The sequence below is a fragment of the Apis florea genome, unplaced genomic scaffold, assembly GCF_048593485.1.
Source record: "Apis florea isolate Af1SG1 unplaced genomic scaffold, ASM4859348v1 contig_3802_pilon, whole genome shotgun sequence".
NCBI classification, from domain to species: Eukaryota; Metazoa; Arthropoda; class Insecta; order Hymenoptera; family Apidae; genus Apis; species Apis florea.
Window position 1 is genome coordinate 2,750,087 of NW_028256863.1, and position 17,859 is coordinate 2,767,945.

The following is a 17,859-nucleotide window of genomic DNA, read 5'->3' on the forward strand; positions in this document are numbered from 1 at the left end:
GTGCAAGAATTTTACTTTTACAGTACTTATATTTTAATTAAATGATACTATTAAGAATAAAAAAAATTGCGATTATCATCAGTTACAAAACAAGCAAGTATTTAACTGAGAAGCAATACTAGTTATATAACAAAAAGTAAGAACGATTATTTGTAATGTTTACTTATGTTATTAAAATAGAACAAATCATTTATTAAATTACAACTTTTCTTCTTTAATATTTATTTAAAAATATATAATAAAAATATTGTAAATATATAATGAATTTTTTTATGTTATATCTTTTATCTGTTTGATATAATTTTTTCAATGCAACTATAGTGTATACATTAATACAATAAAATTTTTGATTTCTGTAAATTATGTGCAAAAGATATGTTCTACTAACATTTAATTAAATAATTCATTATTCTGTGAAATATATTAAAACACTGATAATATTCAATATTTTTTAATTTAATTAATATATAATATTTTTGAATTTATATTTTTATATTAATTTTATTGTGGAAATTATTATTATTATTTGATTAAATAAATTTTGACTTATTCGAAAAAAACAAAAAAATAAAATACATTTAAAATCAATATAATATTACATAAACAGTATAATTATATATATTGGTTATATATATTAGTATATAATGGTTTATTATATTCCAAATAATTTAGGAAATTTATTATATTTAATATTATTTATCTAATTGATTGGTATTTGTTAAATATATGATATCAAATAATTACATTATTATAATTTAATTGCATTTAATAATATAATTTTTTATTAAATCATATTAATGATTTTAGAAGAATTTACGATTCTATTAAATATATTTGTGTAATATAAATATCGTTTTTTAATATAAAAAATAAGTCATATAATATATATAATATCATATATTTATTTTTTATTAATATAGAGAATATACATATTAAATATAATTATTATTTTATACAATGGAATATGAAAATTTATCTGATATTATATGTTGTGTAGAAAATGGTTTATTGAAAATTACATTAAATAGACCAGAAAAGAAAAATGCTATTACCAATTCTGTACGTAATTTTTAAAATTATTGTTAGTATCTAACTAATTTTACTTTTATATCCTATTTAAGAATTAAAATAACCTCGTATATATGTCATAAAAATTAGATTTTAATTTTTAAATTAATATAACATCAAAATTAAATATAATTTTTAATAATTATTTCATTAATTATAATAAAATAATAACAATGTAAAAGTTTATCCGAAATATTAATAATAAATTTTTTGTTAGATGTATAAAAATTTATTAGAAATCTTCTATAAATCTATTGAAGATAATACTATACATGCAATATGTTTGACTGGTACTGGAAATTTTTTTAGTAGTGGAAATGATTTTGTGTCTTTATTAACAAACCAAGATGATTTTGATATCAAAAGTATTATTAATGATTTTAAGTAAGTATTAATCTTATAAAAAATTTTTAATAATTAAAATTTTCATTATAAATTTCAATAATAATTTTACAGAAAATTTGTAGACATGTTAATTACATATCCCAAACTTTTAATAGCTGTTGTAAATGGTCCTGCAATTGGAATTGCGGTGACAATGCTTCCATTATTTGATATGACATATGCATCAGATACGGTAATTTTATAGTTATCTTATATCTTAATTGGCTTTCACATATATAGTTATAATTCATTATTTTCTTTAAATTATAATTATTTTACTATTCTATAATTATTCTATTTTTTATATTATAGGCATACTTTCAAACTCCATTTACAAGCTTGGGTCTTATTGCAGAAGGATGTTCTACATATACATTTCCTAAAATATTTGGGAAATCTAAGGTATTTAAAGTTGTATGTAGTTTTATTATTTATGATTAATTTAAAATTTTTTTAAAATTTTAGGCTAGTGATATGTTATATTTAGGATATAAAATGAATGCATTTGAAGCTAAACAATATGGTTTAGTTAGTGAAATATATAAATATGAATGTTTAGATGAAGTTTGGATATATTTAAAAAAATTAACTAAACTTTCATCAGAGGTAAGTTAATATGTTTATGTAAAAAAATACAGTATATTGATATAATTATTTCAAACTTTATTTTTCAGTCTATATTAGCAATTAAACATTTAATTAAAAAATGGAATCAGAACATTTTATTGGAAGTTAATGCAGAAGAATGTACTGAACTTATAAAACATATACAATCTACTGATTTCATAGAAAAATTAAAAAATTTTATGTTACATAAAAACAAAATTTAAATATTTCTACTTTCCATTATATATATTTTATGTATAATATATTTTTTATATAATATAAATATTTGTTTTATTAATTTAATTTTGTCTTATTTAATACAGAATTTTTTAATATAAAAGTTATATTATCAGACACTTCTGACAGCATAATTTCCTATAAAATATATAAAAACAGTTATTATTAATACATATTATTTTATATGATATTTAATATGAAATTATTCTTACTTGAATTATTTTGTTTGGGATTGGTTGTTGATAATGTTCCCATTTCAAAAGTTGATTTATTGTTAAATTTTTGACATTTGGCATTTTATCTTCTAGAAGAAATTGATATTCTCTATTATTTTCTTGATGTGATTCTTTTGATATCTCTTCCGACACTTTATATCCATTACAAGAACACTTCATTAAATCATGTGTTAAACTATTTGTATTTGTTGTTAATGTAAACAAATCCTATAAATATTATGCACATTATATGTTATTTCATACTATTTTAAAAATATTTAAAAAATATAAAACAAATACCTTTAAATCACTCATAGATAATTTAATAGAAGAGAAATAATTTAAATCTACCACAGTTTCACTTAAATTTGCTTTGTTAATTTGTCTTTGAAAAATCTTTTCTTCGATAGTACCTGTTGTCAGTAATCTATAAATTTTATTTATGACATATTGACATATTATATTGTTATAAAAATTTTTATGATATATTAATATATTTATTTATAACTTATGAAAAATATTCAAACCGTAATATATAAACATCATTTTTTTGACCATCTCTCCAAATTCTTGCCATAGCTTGTGAATCAGATGCTGGATTCCAATCTGAATCAAATAATATAAGTCGAGATGCTCCAGGTAAATTTAATCCAACTCCACCAGCTTTTGCACTTAATAAAAATACTTCTGCAACCATTTTATAAACATTTAAAAAATCATGCTAACTCTAAAATTAAACATTACATACTTACATTACATATACTTACTATTGTTATCATTTGTTGAATTGAATTGTTCTATAATTTTAGATCTTGTATTACTTGTTGTATTACCATCTAATCTAAGAAATTGTAAACATTCCATATTACAAACTCTTTCCAGTAAATCAAGTGTTTGTGTATAATATGAAATTAATACTAATTTTTCATTAGTTTTTTTTAAATTTCTTATTAATGTTTGTACAATTGAAATCTTTCCATAATATCCCTTTCTTGTAATATTTTTTATAGAAACCTTATTCAAACATAGATCATTTTTATCATTATAAAATAATTCTGGATGATTACAAATCTTTTTAAGAGCTGTTATTAAAGTTAAATGTGGTATATTATTATTTGGTAATACATTTTTATTGAACCATAAATTTGTGATTCTTGAATACAAATCTTCTTGTTCATCTGATAAACGACAAAATATAACTAATTCATGCTTAGAAGGTAAATATTTATTAATTATTTCTTGTGTACGTCTTAATATAAAACATTTAGTCTTTTCATATAACTCATTAGCTCTTTCAGTTCCAAGAGATATAACATGACATGATGCATTAGGACATTGTGATGCAACTATAGGTTTTTCATAATAATTTTTAAATTCAGAACTACTGCCCAATATAACAGGATTTACAAAATCAATCAATGCAAAAAATTCTTGCAAATCATTTTGCACAGGAGTTCCAGTTAAAAGTATTCTTCTTTTACAATTCAAATTACTCAAAATCTAGAAAAAAATTTATAATATATTAAAATCTTATATATCTATATTTTATATATTTTATATATCTTTATATATAATATTTTTTATAATATTAAGCTTTCTTCTTTTTTTAATTAATAAAACTGAATATTGAAAACGATACCTTTGTTGTCTTTATATCATTATTTTTTAATCGATGACCTTCATCACATATAATTAAATCAAAAGCTATTTGTTCAATTTCTTGTCGATATTTGATAAGCATTTCATAGCTAATAATCATAACTGAATTTCTTATTTGTTTCTTGAAATTATTTGGTTTGTTTTTAGCATTTACAACATATGGAGATATTCTATGAAAACCCAACCAATGTTTAAATTCTTTATTCCAGTTGTTACACAAACTACTAGGAGTTACTATTAATACATATTTTAATATTGGATATCCGTATGGTCCTTTTTTTAATAATGTCCAAATAATTGTAATGCATTGTAATGTTTTTCCAAGTCCCATTTCATCAGCCAAAATTGCTCCAAAATAATTAGGTACTTTTAAGCCCATAATACATTCATATAAAAATACAATACCATGACGTTGATGTGGTCTAAGTACATTTACTAAACAAGCATCTATAGATACTTCTTTTTCATTTTGTAATATGTTTTTTGTCCAATCCTGTGAAATATTTATAGATGGCATTACAAATGGACTGCATTTCAATTTTATATCTATAATAAAACATAAAAATTGATATATTTTTTTTATAATATAAGTTTTTTTAATATAAAAGATATAAAATAATTCTTTTGATACATTATACCTGTATATAAACATTCTAAAGGAAGATATGGTTTAGAAATTGATGTTTTTAACTTCTTTGTAGGTGGTTCTGAAATTTTTTCTGGAATAGATCTACTGAGCATATATTTGGGCAGTACTCTATCAATTATCTATAAATATTTTGATGATTAATTTAATGCATTTCATTAATTTATTTATATGTTTCAATTATTTTTACCTCAATTTCTTTATTATCTATATACATTCTAAAACCTTCTGTCAAAACTTCTGGATTAACTATAGCTTTATGGATAATATTGCCTTCTATATCCTATATTACAAATATACAACTTTTTTTATATTTTCAATAATAAAATATATATATACAATTTATTTAAATATATTACTTTTAAGATTGCATGTTTTCCTATAACTTCCAATGTTCCATCATCATCCCATTTTTTATGTTTTCTCATAGTCTTTTTACCTATTAATACATTAAAAATGCTATAAAAAGAAATAATTATATATATTAATAAATAAATAATTATATATATTAATAATTACTATATAATTACATATTCATATAAGTGTACATACATTTTGTTCATATCAGTATTAGTGGATATATTTTTTTTAATCGTAATTATATTGTCTTCTTCTTTCTTTCTTGAAACATTTTCTTTTTGTACGTTTTTTATACAATTTGTAATAGGGTTTTTAAATAAATCCAGAATTTTTGTTGTATCTCTAATAAAAGTTTGTTGTGAATTTTCAGATAAAGTATTAATATTATTTTCTAAATTCTTTTTGAAATTAGTACATGCTATTTGTTGATGTTTCGAAATATTTTCTAAATTTTTACGATACATATTAGATATTTTATATTTTATTTAAAATTATTATTAAATTACTAAAATGAAAATATAAACATAATACCTATTATTACATATTAATCTCAATTCTAAATATTCAAATAAGTTGCACTGTTACTACTCTGATTATACTTATAAACTTTGATAAAATTTTAGTTATTCCCGCGTAAAAGAATAGAAATTTTTAAATTAATACTATGAAGCAAACTTGTCATCTTAATTTGATTTTTAGTATAAAGATAAAAAATAAATAAAAAATTAAGTAATATAATAAATAGAAATTTTAATTCTTATAGAAATTATATAAAATAATTATAAAATTATTGAAGTAATTTTAAAATAATTTTTTAATTTTCTAAAATAATTTAAAGGTTGTTTTCATGAAACAGTAAGATAAACTGTATAAGCTGTATATTCCTATTTAATTTGTAGATGTGTGTAATCTCATATTTGGAAAAATTCAGAAGAAATATTTGTACTAGCATGTGAGAAGGTACTATTATACATATGTATAATCCAATTGTTTCAATTTTGAAGGACGAGATGTTTCGAGAACATTATAGTGCTTCCATATAAGGTACGAAAAGATCATAGTGCGTGTAAAAAGTGAATTCATAAATAAACGAAAGGAAAGTAATTTATTTATTTCTTTTCAGATGTTTTGTCATAGATGAAATAACTAGTTTAAATACATCTTTAAAAACAAGAAAAAGAGGATGTATTGCCTACAGTGGTTAATTCCAGTACTGCTGATACCAAAACCAGTAAATCCAGCACTACTGCAAACGCATGTCATGTTTATGGCACTTTATCTAATTGGATTCTTCCTAGAACGAAAACCATGTACTGTTTGTAGTTTAGTATTTCTTCTTGCAGTTTTCCTAATTTGTTATAGTGGAATTGGTAATTGTCTCCTTTGGAGTACAAATTGTGATACAGTGAGATGTGACAATAGTTAAGGTTATTAGAATGTTTATTCTTAAATTAAAAAATGCCTCCACCTTTATTTTTTTTAGAAGGATATGTCTAATTAATTCGTTAATAACGTAACCTATTCATAGAATTCATATATATTACACATATATATGAATCTTATTAATGATATGCAAATATGATTTTATAATCTTAATTGTAGTTTTTATAGGTGTTATACATGGTATATGTATTTATATATGTACATATATACAAATATGTACATATATGTATTAATGATATGTATTTATATACACAAAAGAATAAATTTGCTAGGTTACAAAAAATTTGCTAGGTTACAAAAAATTTGCATGAAATTAAGGAACTTCCAAATGTAAAATTATAATAGTTTAATATTATAGAATTAAGATACATTTTTTGTATATATATTTATGCTTAATTTCATTAATTTAATCCTACTGTCTAATTATACACTATGTATAACACTTTTTTTATTTAAAAATGTTAATTTTATTTTGTTATTGTATGTTATTGTATATCTAAAAAATTAACATTTTTATAGTTTATTTAATTTGAATAAATTTCCCAAACCATTTTACAAAAATTATTAAAATTTTTAAATGAATCATTATTTTGTTCATAAATTATTCTAAATAAATAATTAAGCAGAGTATAATTGGTAATTATTGAATGAAAAAATAAAAGTATTTTACATTATATGAAAATTATATAAAATTAATTATATAATAATATTTATTAAATAAATATGACAAGCGATAGAAATATATATTGCGCTAATACATTAATTCAAAACTTTCAATATGTTGAAGTTATTTAGTTGTATATAAAGTTTGCTAATAATAATTTATAATTTTTATGTATTTATTTTATCAAACATAGCATATGGAAAATGAACAAAATATATCATGTCTTATGTTACAAATATTTTTTTTTATTGAATATAGGTATTAATATTTCATCATATTAAGAGAAAATATAAGAGATATTGATACAGTAGTCAAAAACAGCTTGAGAAATTTTACATTGAAAATTCAGAAAATTATAAAAGGAAAACTTATGTATTGTACAAATATTGTATAAATTCCTGTTTCATTTGATGAAATGATTACAAGTTTTTTAATAAAATTTTTGCATTAGTCCAAATTATCTGTCTGTAATGTTTCTAGCTATGTTTTTTTGTTAAAAATTTGTTTATATAATAATTATGTTTTGTAATTGTATACAAATTACTTTTTTTTGCTTCCATTTATAAATTTATGTATTAATAATATAACTATACAATTTGTAATTGAATGTACACTTTTATAATGCAATAAAAGATGTAAAATAATTAAATATAAATAATAAAATTATCATAATAAATTTTTTTTTTATTTTGTTTTTCTTTATGTTACTTATTAAATTTATTTAATTATTTAAAATTTTTATATATTAAAATTATTATTTAGGTAAAGAATTAAAATATTACACTTGTATATTATTAAATTTTATTTATTATTTTACATTAAAATATTATTGTGGTTTACCACGTCCAAAACCACCGCGAAATTCAACATCTCCTGTACCGGCACCAACATCAGCTTTTTTATCACCAGGACCTGCTGGACCTCCTGGACCTCGTCTATATCCAGCACGATCTTCTGTAGGTCTAGATGCTTCACTTCTTGCACCTGCTGCAGGTCTTGGCCTTGTTGTTTCTGATCTTGTTTGTCTCTTAAGTGTGGAAGGTACAATTTCAGGAGGTAAATGCAAATATCCACGTAAATATTCAATGCCTTCATTTGTTAAATACCAATAAAAATGTCTCCAAGCAAATTGTTCTTTAACAAATCCTTTAGATTTTAAAGACTAAAAAAATACATAAGAATTTAATTATAATGACAGAAGTTAAACAATAAAAAACAAACAATATAAAGATGATCATATATAATTATGTCATATATTACCTGCATAGCCTTAATAACTTGAAGATTAGGAATACATTCTAACTCTGGATGTTTTGGTGCATGATAATCTTTTTTTGCAACCATAACACCTTCTTTAAAGAGATATTCATAAATTGCTACACGATTCTTTTTTGGCATCAACATTCTAAAAATAATAAAAAAAAAATTAAAATTCAGTTGTTATTAAAATAATGTAATTTTAATTCATAAATAAAAAAATAAGATATATTTTAAAACAATATAATTTAATCAGAAAATTAAATAGATATGATTAGGAACATATTTTAAACAAAAAATGAAAAAAATTAGAATTTGTTAGAATTATAAGAAAATTTTATATATTACACAAATCTTAATATAATTAAATTATACAAATCAATATCTTAATTTTAATATTAATATTATAAACATTAAAGATATAAATTAATATTACGATATAAATAAAAGAAAGGCAAACATTCTTTTAAATTAGTTTAACCTCAATATCGTTTATTATAATATTAATAAAAAAAATACCAATTATATGAAAATTCTTCAATTTGGCAAAAAGTAAGTAATTTAACAAACCTCGTATTTTTTTATAAAATCAAAGATTGCAAACGATTAAAATAGATAGACTTAAAATATCTAACATACTTGACGTTAAACAATATGAGGCTTTTATCGGAAAGAAATGTTTCGTACATTCGATACTTTAAATACATAAATCGATATATCGTTCGAGATTAACCGGAAATGGAAAATGTTTAGTGAAAATATAAAAATTTATTTTAATTTGATTTAGCTTAAAAATAATTTATGTATTAAATTATAAATTTTTATTTTTTTTAACTCATATGTTATACGTTATATATAAAATATAATATTTGAATTTATTTTTTGGCTTTTAATTTTAATAAAAGAAATATAAGAAAAGATATTTAATGCATTCAAATATATTTAATCTAATACAGATTTTAGATAAATTTTAATTTTTAATAATAAAAAATATTTTTTTGTTGAAAGTTTGTACAAATTGAAATTTTCAAATGAGTCTCTAATCTAGTATATTCGAAAACAGAAGATGTTAATAAAGGCGCCGTGGCGCCTCTGAAATTACAAAACAAAATATTAAGAATGAGAAAAATTAAGTAAATTTTAAAATATTAAAAAATAAAATTATAACATGAATTTATAAAATCGTATATAAATAGTTATATACTTTTTGACTTAGAAATATAAATTATGAAATTTGTATATTTTTTTATAACAAACACTTTATAAATTATATTGAACTATAGTATTGATCATTGTAATAAATATATTAACGTAATCACTATAAAAAATGCGTCAGTGTTAATTTTTAGAATATAGTTATTGAGTGGGTGTAAAACGAATACGCCTATCGTCATAAATAATGAGAATAAAGTAAGTAGACAATATCTAAGTATTTCGTGTAATTAATAATTATGTAAGTATTATCTACTGAAATAATGTAAAAATAAAATATTATTATATATAATTTAAAATATATGGATTTGACTTCAAATTGTTACAATATTCGTTAAATTGTATTCGTGGTATATAGTTAAAAGATATTTAAATTCTTATTTAATTTATTTTGTTTGTATTTTATTATTATTTTATTTTCCAGATGGAGTAACATTTGGGAATATATTTATATTCATTTCTAAATTCAACTACACTTTTGATTGTACATAATGTGAAATTTTTTATATAAATATTTTTATACATTTTGAATTATCTTTTTACATATGTTGATTTTGTTAAAGATTTTTGAAAATTAACATATTTGTAAAAAACAATTAAATAATTGTAATCTATTATAAATTGTTATTTTATTATTCTATATATGTACAATGTATTTTGATTATAGAAAAAATTTAAAATATTAATATTATATTTTTTAAAAATGCATTTTTCTATACCAGATACACAAGAATTTATTGATGCAGCTGGTAATACATATGTTGTAAGTATATTTGTTATATATTATATATGTAATTATATATTAATGCATATTTATTTTATCTTAATTTTCAGGGTTATAACATTCATATAAATGGATTATTTCATTGTACTGTGAGATATAAACAATTATATAGTCTTCATGAACAATTAACAAGAGATTTGGATATATCTCTTCCATTATTTCCACCTAAAAAATTTTTTCCCTTAACGACAAATCAACAAGAAGAACGTCGCCTTTCTTTAGAAAAGTATATTCAAACAATTGGACAAAATCCAGTTATTAACAATTCAGGAATGCTAAATGGATTTTTATTAAATGCTCAACAAGAAACCATAGGAGGACCATCTAATAATGAAGTTATGGATATTTTTCTTATGAATGGTTGCAAAAGAACAATAAATGTTTCTACAAGGGATCATTCAGGTGAAGTTTTAAAGGTAATTTTGCCATATGAATATATAACTATATAATAAAATTATAGAACTATAATTCATATGTTTTATTTAACAGAAAGTATACAAGCAACTTAAGTTATCTGAACAATATTATTCATATTTTGTATTATTTATTGTTGCTCAAGATGAAACAAATAGCATTCATTGTGAGTATATCTTTGTTATATTTTATATATGATTAACAATTAATTTGCTTTTTATACATTTTTAGTACTACGAAAACTACAAGATTTTGAATCTCCTTTTATAACAATTAAACATCTACATATTATAGGAAGTAGAATTATACTTGGAAAAAATTATTGGGATATAGGATATGATCTTAAATTAATGAATGATGAAGTGGCAACAAATTTATTATATATTCAAGCAATTGCAGAAATTCAATGGGGATGGATTCATATTACAGATGAACTAAAAAATCAACTCAATGTTTTACAAAAACAAGGAAAAGAAAAAGAAGTATGATTATATATATAAATATATTATAAAGTACATATATATCATATTAAAGTATAACAACTAATATTAAGTTTAATAATAATTTTACTTTAGTATTTAGATATAGTACGTACTTCAAAATATTATGGATATATTCAATTTGCTCCATGTTTTTGTGATTATCCTCAGCCAAATTCAAGAGTATTAATTGCTATTGGTAGAAATGAATTAAATTTGCGCATATTATTTAATGAAGAGCAACACGAAAAAATATTTAAAGTTTCACGAATGCGTTGTTGGCGAATAACTACATTACAAAATGTAAATAATTATAAAAAAAAAATATTTTTATATATATTATAAAATATCTTGTTTTATTTCAATTTTAGGGATCTGAAAGAGGAGGTGAAGAAAGTGATGATTTTAGTTTAGAGTTATCTTTTGAATATTTAATTGCTAAAAATCAATTACAATGGATTACAGTTATATCAGAACAAGCTATTTTAATGTCTGTATGTTTGCAAGCTATGATTGATGAATTATTATCAAAGACTATTGATAATAGTAATAAGATTCAGGTTAATAAAAAGAAAATACTATTAATTGATAAACACAATTATTTTCTTATTATTATTTAGTTATTAAATATTAGACTATTTTTTTATAGAAGGTATCACAAAAATCTTGGACATATGTTATGAGAGATGGACAAAGTATTACAGTAGGATCAAGTTCTAAAGAATCTGAAGATAGTAAAAAGGTATGATATTTTAATATTATTTATATTTTATTTATTTATATCTTTGGGTTATATTTTAGAATTATTATTTTAAACAACCTTCTAAATCAGAACCAATTATGAAGAAACTTGCAGATAGACTATCAATAGTAAAAATAAAACGATCTAGTGATGTGAGAAATAATATAAGTGATAAGGTTCAAGGGAAACAAACATTGGAATATGATATTAAGGAAAATAATGCATTTCGCATGATTGGTGATGATGATTTATGAATATATAAATTGGAATTATGAGATAAAAAATATATCATAAATACCTCAAACTTTTTAAATTGCATTAACTTGTATTTTTGCTACTTTTATTTTTTATGCTTAAATGATGTAAAATATAAAACTTTTATATCAACGAATCTGTAACAATTTTTTTGTATAATATATAAATATATTATTGATAATAAGAGCATTTGTAAAATTAATGAAATAAATAAACAAAACTAAAGTAAATTATAGTATATGTAATACTTTATTATTGTTCAAATCAAATACGTAAAAGGCAGTGTCTTATATTAACAATTGTATTTCATTTTGTTTCATTTTAAATGAAAATTAAAATATACATTATTTTAATACTAAACAGAAATAATTCATACGTTACACTATGTAATGAGATTATAATTCTAACTAGATAGGTAATTTTTTGTTTGAAAGACAATTTTCTGCCTTCAGTCTATATATTTTGCCCAAACATATAGAGAATGATACAATTTATAAGAAAAATGTAAAATTAAAATGATTTCCTAAACAATAAACTGTAGTATAAAACAACAGCATTTTTCTAACGCGAAAAATAAACAGATTCACTATTGTCGTATGAAATAGACTTCTACATGTATATATTATATTCATAAATATTATAGATCTCTATTTCATAGACTATGTAAATTCTTAAGAAAAAAAATTTGATCGTGTTTTTTCAATATTGAATAATAGATAAATATATGGAAATGCATAACTATTTTTTTACAATATTACTTCCACATGATTTTTTCTTTTTATATTTTAATAATACATGTGGAAAATAAACATAGAAAATTTTTTACTACAAACATATTTATGTTCTATCAAAATGTAATTTTACACAAATAAAATTTATTCTGTTAGATTATTATAATACAACATGTTTATATATTGTATATTGCAATGAATGATGTGCTTTTTTATTTTTTAAATATTAAGATTTTTTTAAAGAATATAACTTAATTATCTGTTTTTTTTATTAATGATGAAACTCAATACTATTGTTTTAATAATCTTGTATATGTCATGGTAGGGCCATATAAAGACTAGATTTAATAATATTTGAATCTTTTTCGACCATAATGTGCATATCTTCTATATCAAAAATATGTTGTTATTCTGTATTGTTACTTCCTAAATAAACAAAAAAGTCAGTTCTGGCTATAGCATTTAAGTAATATAAATCTATTTCCGCTACTTGAAAAATAGCCCAACGTCAGCAAAGAATTACTCCACTATGTTATAATATTCTTAACGATACGTACACGCGTTTATGGTACGATTTACATAAATATGTATTGTAATCTTTACCAATACAAAAATGATAACTTATTTGAAGATTTTAGATGTGGTAAAAAATGTGTTCTAAATAAAATAAAATTTTATATAAATTTAAAAAATATCATAAGTCTTGTCATTATTGAAGACTATGTCAATAATTTAAATAATTAAAAAATTATTGAAATATCAAAATATGTTCTAATACGGAAGACTAATTTTAAGTTAATTTATTAAATATTTCACATTGAAAAATTATCACTCTCATCGTAATCTTGCATGGTGCAATGATATTACTAAAAAATTTACAATTTGTATTTAAAAATTGAATATTTTGTAACTTAATTATATCAATAGATAAACGTATAATATATCTATGGCAGTAAAGAAAGAATAAATTCTTCACTTATTTGATAATAATGTTTTATACAAGTAAACAATATATTAGTGTATAAAACTACATAAATATATTTTTGGAATAACTTCCATGCACATATTTCGTATGAGTAATGATAATAATGTAATATTATGATCAAATGGCATAATATGTGACTAGTGTAAGATGAAAACCAAATATCAATTTCACATAAATGCTTATCCGATATTTTTTTTCTACGAAAAACAAAACTATAAATAATATATTAATTATTTATATTTCTTTTGATTTTTAATTCTTAAAAAAAAAAAAAAAAAAAAAAGAAAAAGAAAAGATTTCATAATATCTCTATAAGAATAATATAATAACAGTATACAGATAAACATAATGATAAAAAATTAAGTATAATGATTACTTGTTCACCTAAATCATGTAAAATAATTTACATTGGTGACGTGAGGCTATTGGCTAGTATTAATTACTCGTACTTGATTCTCAAAGAGAAACAGAACATTGTTTTGAAAAAAAATATTTTTAACTGTTATTACTCATTCTTTTTAAGATAGACACTTCGTTAATAAACAATGCTCTTCTCTTTGATGAAATTAAGAACGAGATAAAATCTATTCATTTATACAACTGTACACCCTATCATCATTATCTATCATCATCACACTTATTTGCATAAAAAAAAATAATTGAACTGTTAGAAGTTCTGCTGACGTTTTCGTTTGGTATCCATAGCGTCAAGAATCGGTTGTCTCTTCGTTTGATACCTTCTTCTCAACTCATCTATTTCTCTCTCCATTTCCGCATCCAAATTAGCCATTCGTTGCTGTAATTCCTCGTATGAGAGAAACTTCAGCTGCAGGATATGGTTGTTTATCTATATTCAAGTTTTTTAAAAAATGCCTAAAGTGGCACTCAATTGATTTTAAATTTAAAAAAAAATATTAAAAATACTAAAAAAATTTTAATTTCATCTTTTTTGAAAATTAACAAATGTTTATTACTTACGAAATCGAAATCACGTTCTGTAAAAACATTTTGGAACTTGGATATGTTATTATGAGGCTGTTCTTGTATAGGATGAGAAATCTGATTAAGCTGTAATTGTAGGTGACTTTGAAACCTCTGTGATTCCGTGGGGCTTCGTAATTCTAGTTTATTTTCATTATCTTGATTGTGTACTCCAAGTATTTGTCCATTACCCTAATATGTGAGAAATAATAATTTCGTGTATATATATATATATATATATATATATTATATTTTGCATAATATATTTATATTTTTATATTTGATATAAAATGCATACGTGTATAAATCTTACCTTTCCTATTTCAGGTGCTTCTTTTTTATCAAAATGATCTAAAAATAATGGCCGGTATTTTTTTCCGGACTCTACTGACCCTGTATTATGCCCTGTGAATAATCAATATTTATTATCCTTATTCTTCATTATTGTTTTTTTCATTAAACAATTTCTTCTTACGTTTCATAGTTGCTTCGGTATCGGTGTCACTATTAATAACCATTGTTCCCAAATCTAACATTGCAGAAACAAGTGTACCCGTATCTGGAAGATCATGACTCGGAACTAAAGTTCCCGTGTCTTCTGGCAGTGGTTTCATTGTTCCACTACAATCTTCTTCATCCTTATAATAGACATCATTTATTATTAATATATTAGTATATGTTTTTATATATAATAGCATTTATAATAATAAATATCAATATATCAAAAATAAATACCGAATCTTCTGTTTGATTTTGATTTTTAATTGCCACATTATTTATGACATGGGCACGATGTGCGCTTTGTTTTTCTCGTATTTCATGAGCTTCTGCAATCATTTGACTAAGAATACTTGGTTGCTTGGCATTACCTGTAATATTAAATATAAAATTTTATTGTATGAATAAAAAAAAATAACTTTGTTTCATTATCACAATTATATTTCACCTATGAATTCATGATTTAACAGTTCAGTTGCTGTAGCTCTTTCTTCTGGATTTTTAACAAGGCACCCACTGACAAAATCTATAAATTCAGGACTCCATTGATCAGGTTCTCTAAAGCTAGGTGGTGGTTTAGTTGGAATCATAAATATTGCTCTCATTGGATGTATATCACCATAAGGTGGCTTGCCTTCTGCCATTTCTAAAGCAGTTATACCAAGAGACCATATATCTGCCACACAGTCATATCCAATTTCTTGTATTACTTCTGGAGCCATCCAAAATGGAGTTCCTATAACTGTGTTACGTTTTGCCATTGTATCCTAGAAAAAATTTTTAAAAATTAATTTTTAATTCTATTGATCAAAAGATTTGTTTTATATAATGATAAAAAAATCATATAGCTTACAGTTAATTGTCCTGCTACTCCAAAATCAGCTAATTTTGCATGCCCTTCATTATTGAGTAAAATATTTCCTGCTTTAATATCTCTATGTATTTTCCTTCTCAAATGAAGATATTCCAAACCTTTTAAAGTATCACTGAGAATTGTTGCAATTTCATCTTCTTGTAAAGTTTTTTTTCTTAACCTCATAATATCACTAACAGATCCAGCTCCACAATATTCCATTACGATCTATGAAATTATATTTTGATGAATACAAGCAAAAGATAAATAAAAATATTTTATTTATTATATTGTTAAAATTACCCATAAATCAGTATTTTTAAAGTAGCTTCCATAATATTTAACAACATATGGAGAATCACATTGTTGCATAATAGAAATTTCTTTTATAATTTCTTGTAAATCTGTATCAACAGGTACTTGTTTAATGGCAAGCACCTGTCCACTTTCTTTATGCAATGCTTTATAAACTGATCCATAAGATCTATACAAATAAAATATAAGACAAAATTTTAAAGATCATTAATATTTATTTCTAATAAATTGATTTTATTAAAAAATATTGAATATATTCCCATACATATTTATTTACTTACCCTTCTCCTAATTTGCATATTATATCAAATACTTCTTCAGGTTGCCTGGTTAAACTTTCTTCAGACAATTTTTTTAATTCACTGAAAAAAAAATAAAATTCCTAATCACATAAATGATATTTATATTGTATGATGTACAACAATTTAGATTTACTTTTATTTTAATTTTTATATTAGAAATTATATTATACAAAGTACTTGTAAAAGCTCTATATCATATAGTTTTCTACATGAGTCTACATATAGTTTTATCATTTTTTATTAATATTAAAATATAAATACATTAGACTTTTAATTTCTATAATAATAGAATAAATTGAGATATTTTCAAAATTATTACTTTTTCAATTTAAAATTTATTAAGAAAAATTAAAATAAATTTAAGTATAATAAATAATATTAATAAATTGATAATGTGCAGGTTAACAAAGAAACAAAGAATCAATACTGTATAATTGTTTAGTATAACAAGTGAAACGCTCAAAAGATTGAAAGACGATTCCTCTTAGCTACAAATAACTTCCACCTGCAAGTTCGTAAAGTTCTGCAAGTTTAAAAACACGAAGTAAAAACAATTAAATACCTCTTCGAAGACATTTTCGCTTTTCGTGTCAATAGGTTTTTACTTGAATAAAAACACTTTTAATATTTACATAAATAACTTAACGTGGATAAAACAGATATCATTCCGGTTGTAAAAACATAGTCAATTTAAAATAGAAGTGTTACATTTTTGTCAATAAATTAAAGTAACCATACAACCGAAATATCGAAAACCATTGACCATCTA

General features: G+C 21.7%; 6 protein-coding genes and 1 long non-coding RNA gene across 15 annotated transcripts; 4 read left to right on the forward strand and 3 right to left on the reverse strand.

Moving 5' to 3' along the window:
• Nucleotides 1–290: 290 nt before the first annotated feature.
• LOC100863622 (enoyl-CoA delta isomerase 3, peroxisomal) lies at nt 291–2,361 on the forward strand. Its single transcript, XM_003697287.3, has 6 exons — nt 291–1,059; nt 1,286–1,452; nt 1,525–1,645; nt 1,765–1,854; nt 1,918–2,058; nt 2,127–2,361. The coding sequence occupies exons 1-6, from the start codon at nt 958–960 to the stop codon at nt 2,280–2,282; spliced, it is 777 nt and encodes a 258-aa protein (XP_003697335.3). The 5' UTR covers nt 291–957; the 3' UTR covers nt 2,283–2,361.
• On the reverse strand, nt 2,095–6,214 carry LOC100866354 (DNA repair and recombination protein RAD54B). 2 transcript variants are annotated; one of them, XM_012491544.3, is made up of 10 exons: nt 5,368–6,214; nt 5,175–5,274; nt 5,006–5,098; nt 4,808–4,937; nt 4,150–4,715; nt 3,278–4,010; nt 3,038–3,197; nt 2,811–2,937; nt 2,508–2,738; nt 2,095–2,433 (listed from the first exon to the last, which is right to left on the reverse strand). In XM_012491544.3, the coding sequence occupies exons 1-10, from the start codon at nt 5,637–5,639 to the stop codon at nt 2,353–2,355; spliced, it is 2,493 nt and encodes an 830-aa protein (XP_012346998.3). In that variant the 5' UTR covers nt 5,640–6,214; the 3' UTR covers nt 2,095–2,352. The 2 variants fall into 2 exon arrangements, with proteins under 2 accessions (XP_012346998.3, XP_086772338.1); XM_086916212.1 differs by lacking the exon at nt 5,368–6,214 and having other exon boundaries at nt 5,006–5,117; nt 5,175–5,197.
• On the forward strand, nt 3,512–4,146 carry LOC147656204 (uncharacterized). The gene is made up of 2 exons (XR_015294841.1): nt 3,512–3,727; nt 3,800–4,146. It is a non-coding gene; the product is annotated as an uncharacterized LOC147656204 (long non-coding RNA).
• On the forward strand, nt 6,079–7,739 carry bc10 (BLCAP apoptosis inducing factor bc10). Of its 2 annotated transcripts, XM_086916259.1 has the most exons (3): nt 6,079–6,219; nt 6,299–6,602; nt 7,541–7,739. In XM_086916259.1, exon 2 carries the CDS (start codon nt 6,359–6,361, stop codon nt 6,599–6,601), a length of 243 nt encoding a protein of 80 aa, XP_086772385.1. In that variant the 5' UTR covers nt 6,079–6,219; nt 6,299–6,358; the 3' UTR covers nt 6,602; nt 7,541–7,739. The 2 variants fall into 2 exon arrangements, with proteins under 2 accessions (XP_086772385.1, XP_003697344.1); XM_003697296.4 differs by lacking the exon at nt 7,541–7,739 and having other exon boundaries at nt 6,299–7,179.
• A 327-nt stretch (nt 7,740–8,066) lies between these two features.
• On the reverse strand, nt 8,067–9,396 carry LOC100863862 (small ribosomal subunit protein eS10). Of its 2 annotated transcripts, none has more exons than XM_003697290.4 (3): nt 9,179–9,396; nt 8,543–8,687; nt 8,067–8,444 (listed from the first exon to the last, which is right to left on the reverse strand). In XM_003697290.4, exons 1-3 carry the CDS (start codon nt 9,244–9,246, stop codon nt 8,109–8,111), a joined length of 549 nt encoding a protein of 182 aa, XP_003697338.1. In that variant the 5' UTR covers nt 9,247–9,396; the 3' UTR covers nt 8,067–8,108. The 2 variants fall into 2 exon arrangements, with proteins under 2 accessions (XP_003697338.1, XP_003697337.1); XM_003697289.4 differs by having other exon boundaries at nt 9,110–9,193.
• Nucleotides 9,397–9,580: 184 nt separating this feature from the next.
• Snx17 (sorting nexin 17) lies at nt 9,581–12,655 on the forward strand. Of its 4 annotated transcripts, XM_086916247.1 has the most exons (10): nt 9,586–9,949; nt 10,176–10,235; nt 10,474–10,514; nt 10,586–10,951; nt 11,025–11,115; nt 11,181–11,431; nt 11,525–11,731; nt 11,800–11,988; nt 12,078–12,170; nt 12,230–12,655. In XM_086916247.1, the coding sequence occupies exons 4-10, from the start codon at nt 10,808–10,810 to the stop codon at nt 12,422–12,424; spliced, it is 1,170 nt and encodes a 389-aa protein (XP_086772373.1). In that variant the 5' UTR covers nt 9,586–9,949; nt 10,176–10,235; nt 10,474–10,514; nt 10,586–10,807; the 3' UTR covers nt 12,425–12,655. The 4 variants fall into 4 exon arrangements, with proteins under 4 accessions (XP_086772372.1, XP_086772373.1, XP_086772374.1 ...); XM_086916246.1 differs by lacking the exon at nt 10,176–10,235 and having other exon boundaries at nt 9,581–9,949; XM_086916248.1 differs by lacking the exon at nt 10,176–10,235 and having other exon boundaries at nt 9,934–9,992.
• Nucleotides 12,656–17,854, reverse strand: hpo (serine/threonine-protein kinase hippo). 3 transcript variants are annotated; one of them, XM_003697274.4, is made up of 10 exons: nt 17,653–17,854; nt 17,070–17,150; nt 16,777–16,957; nt 16,474–16,701; nt 16,069–16,387; nt 15,858–15,991; nt 15,598–15,760; nt 15,436–15,527; nt 15,120–15,314; nt 12,656–14,967 (listed from the first exon to the last, which is right to left on the reverse strand). In XM_003697274.4, exons 1-10 carry the CDS (start codon nt 17,664–17,666, stop codon nt 14,809–14,811), a joined length of 1,566 nt encoding a protein of 521 aa, XP_003697322.1. In that variant the 5' UTR covers nt 17,667–17,854; the 3' UTR covers nt 12,656–14,808. The 3 variants fall into 3 exon arrangements, with proteins under 3 accessions (XP_003697322.1, XP_012347027.1, XP_031774825.1); XM_012491573.3 differs by having other exon boundaries at nt 12,656–14,988; XM_031918965.2 differs by having other exon boundaries at nt 14,874–15,014.
• Between the last annotated feature and the right edge of the window lie 5 nt (nt 17,855–17,859).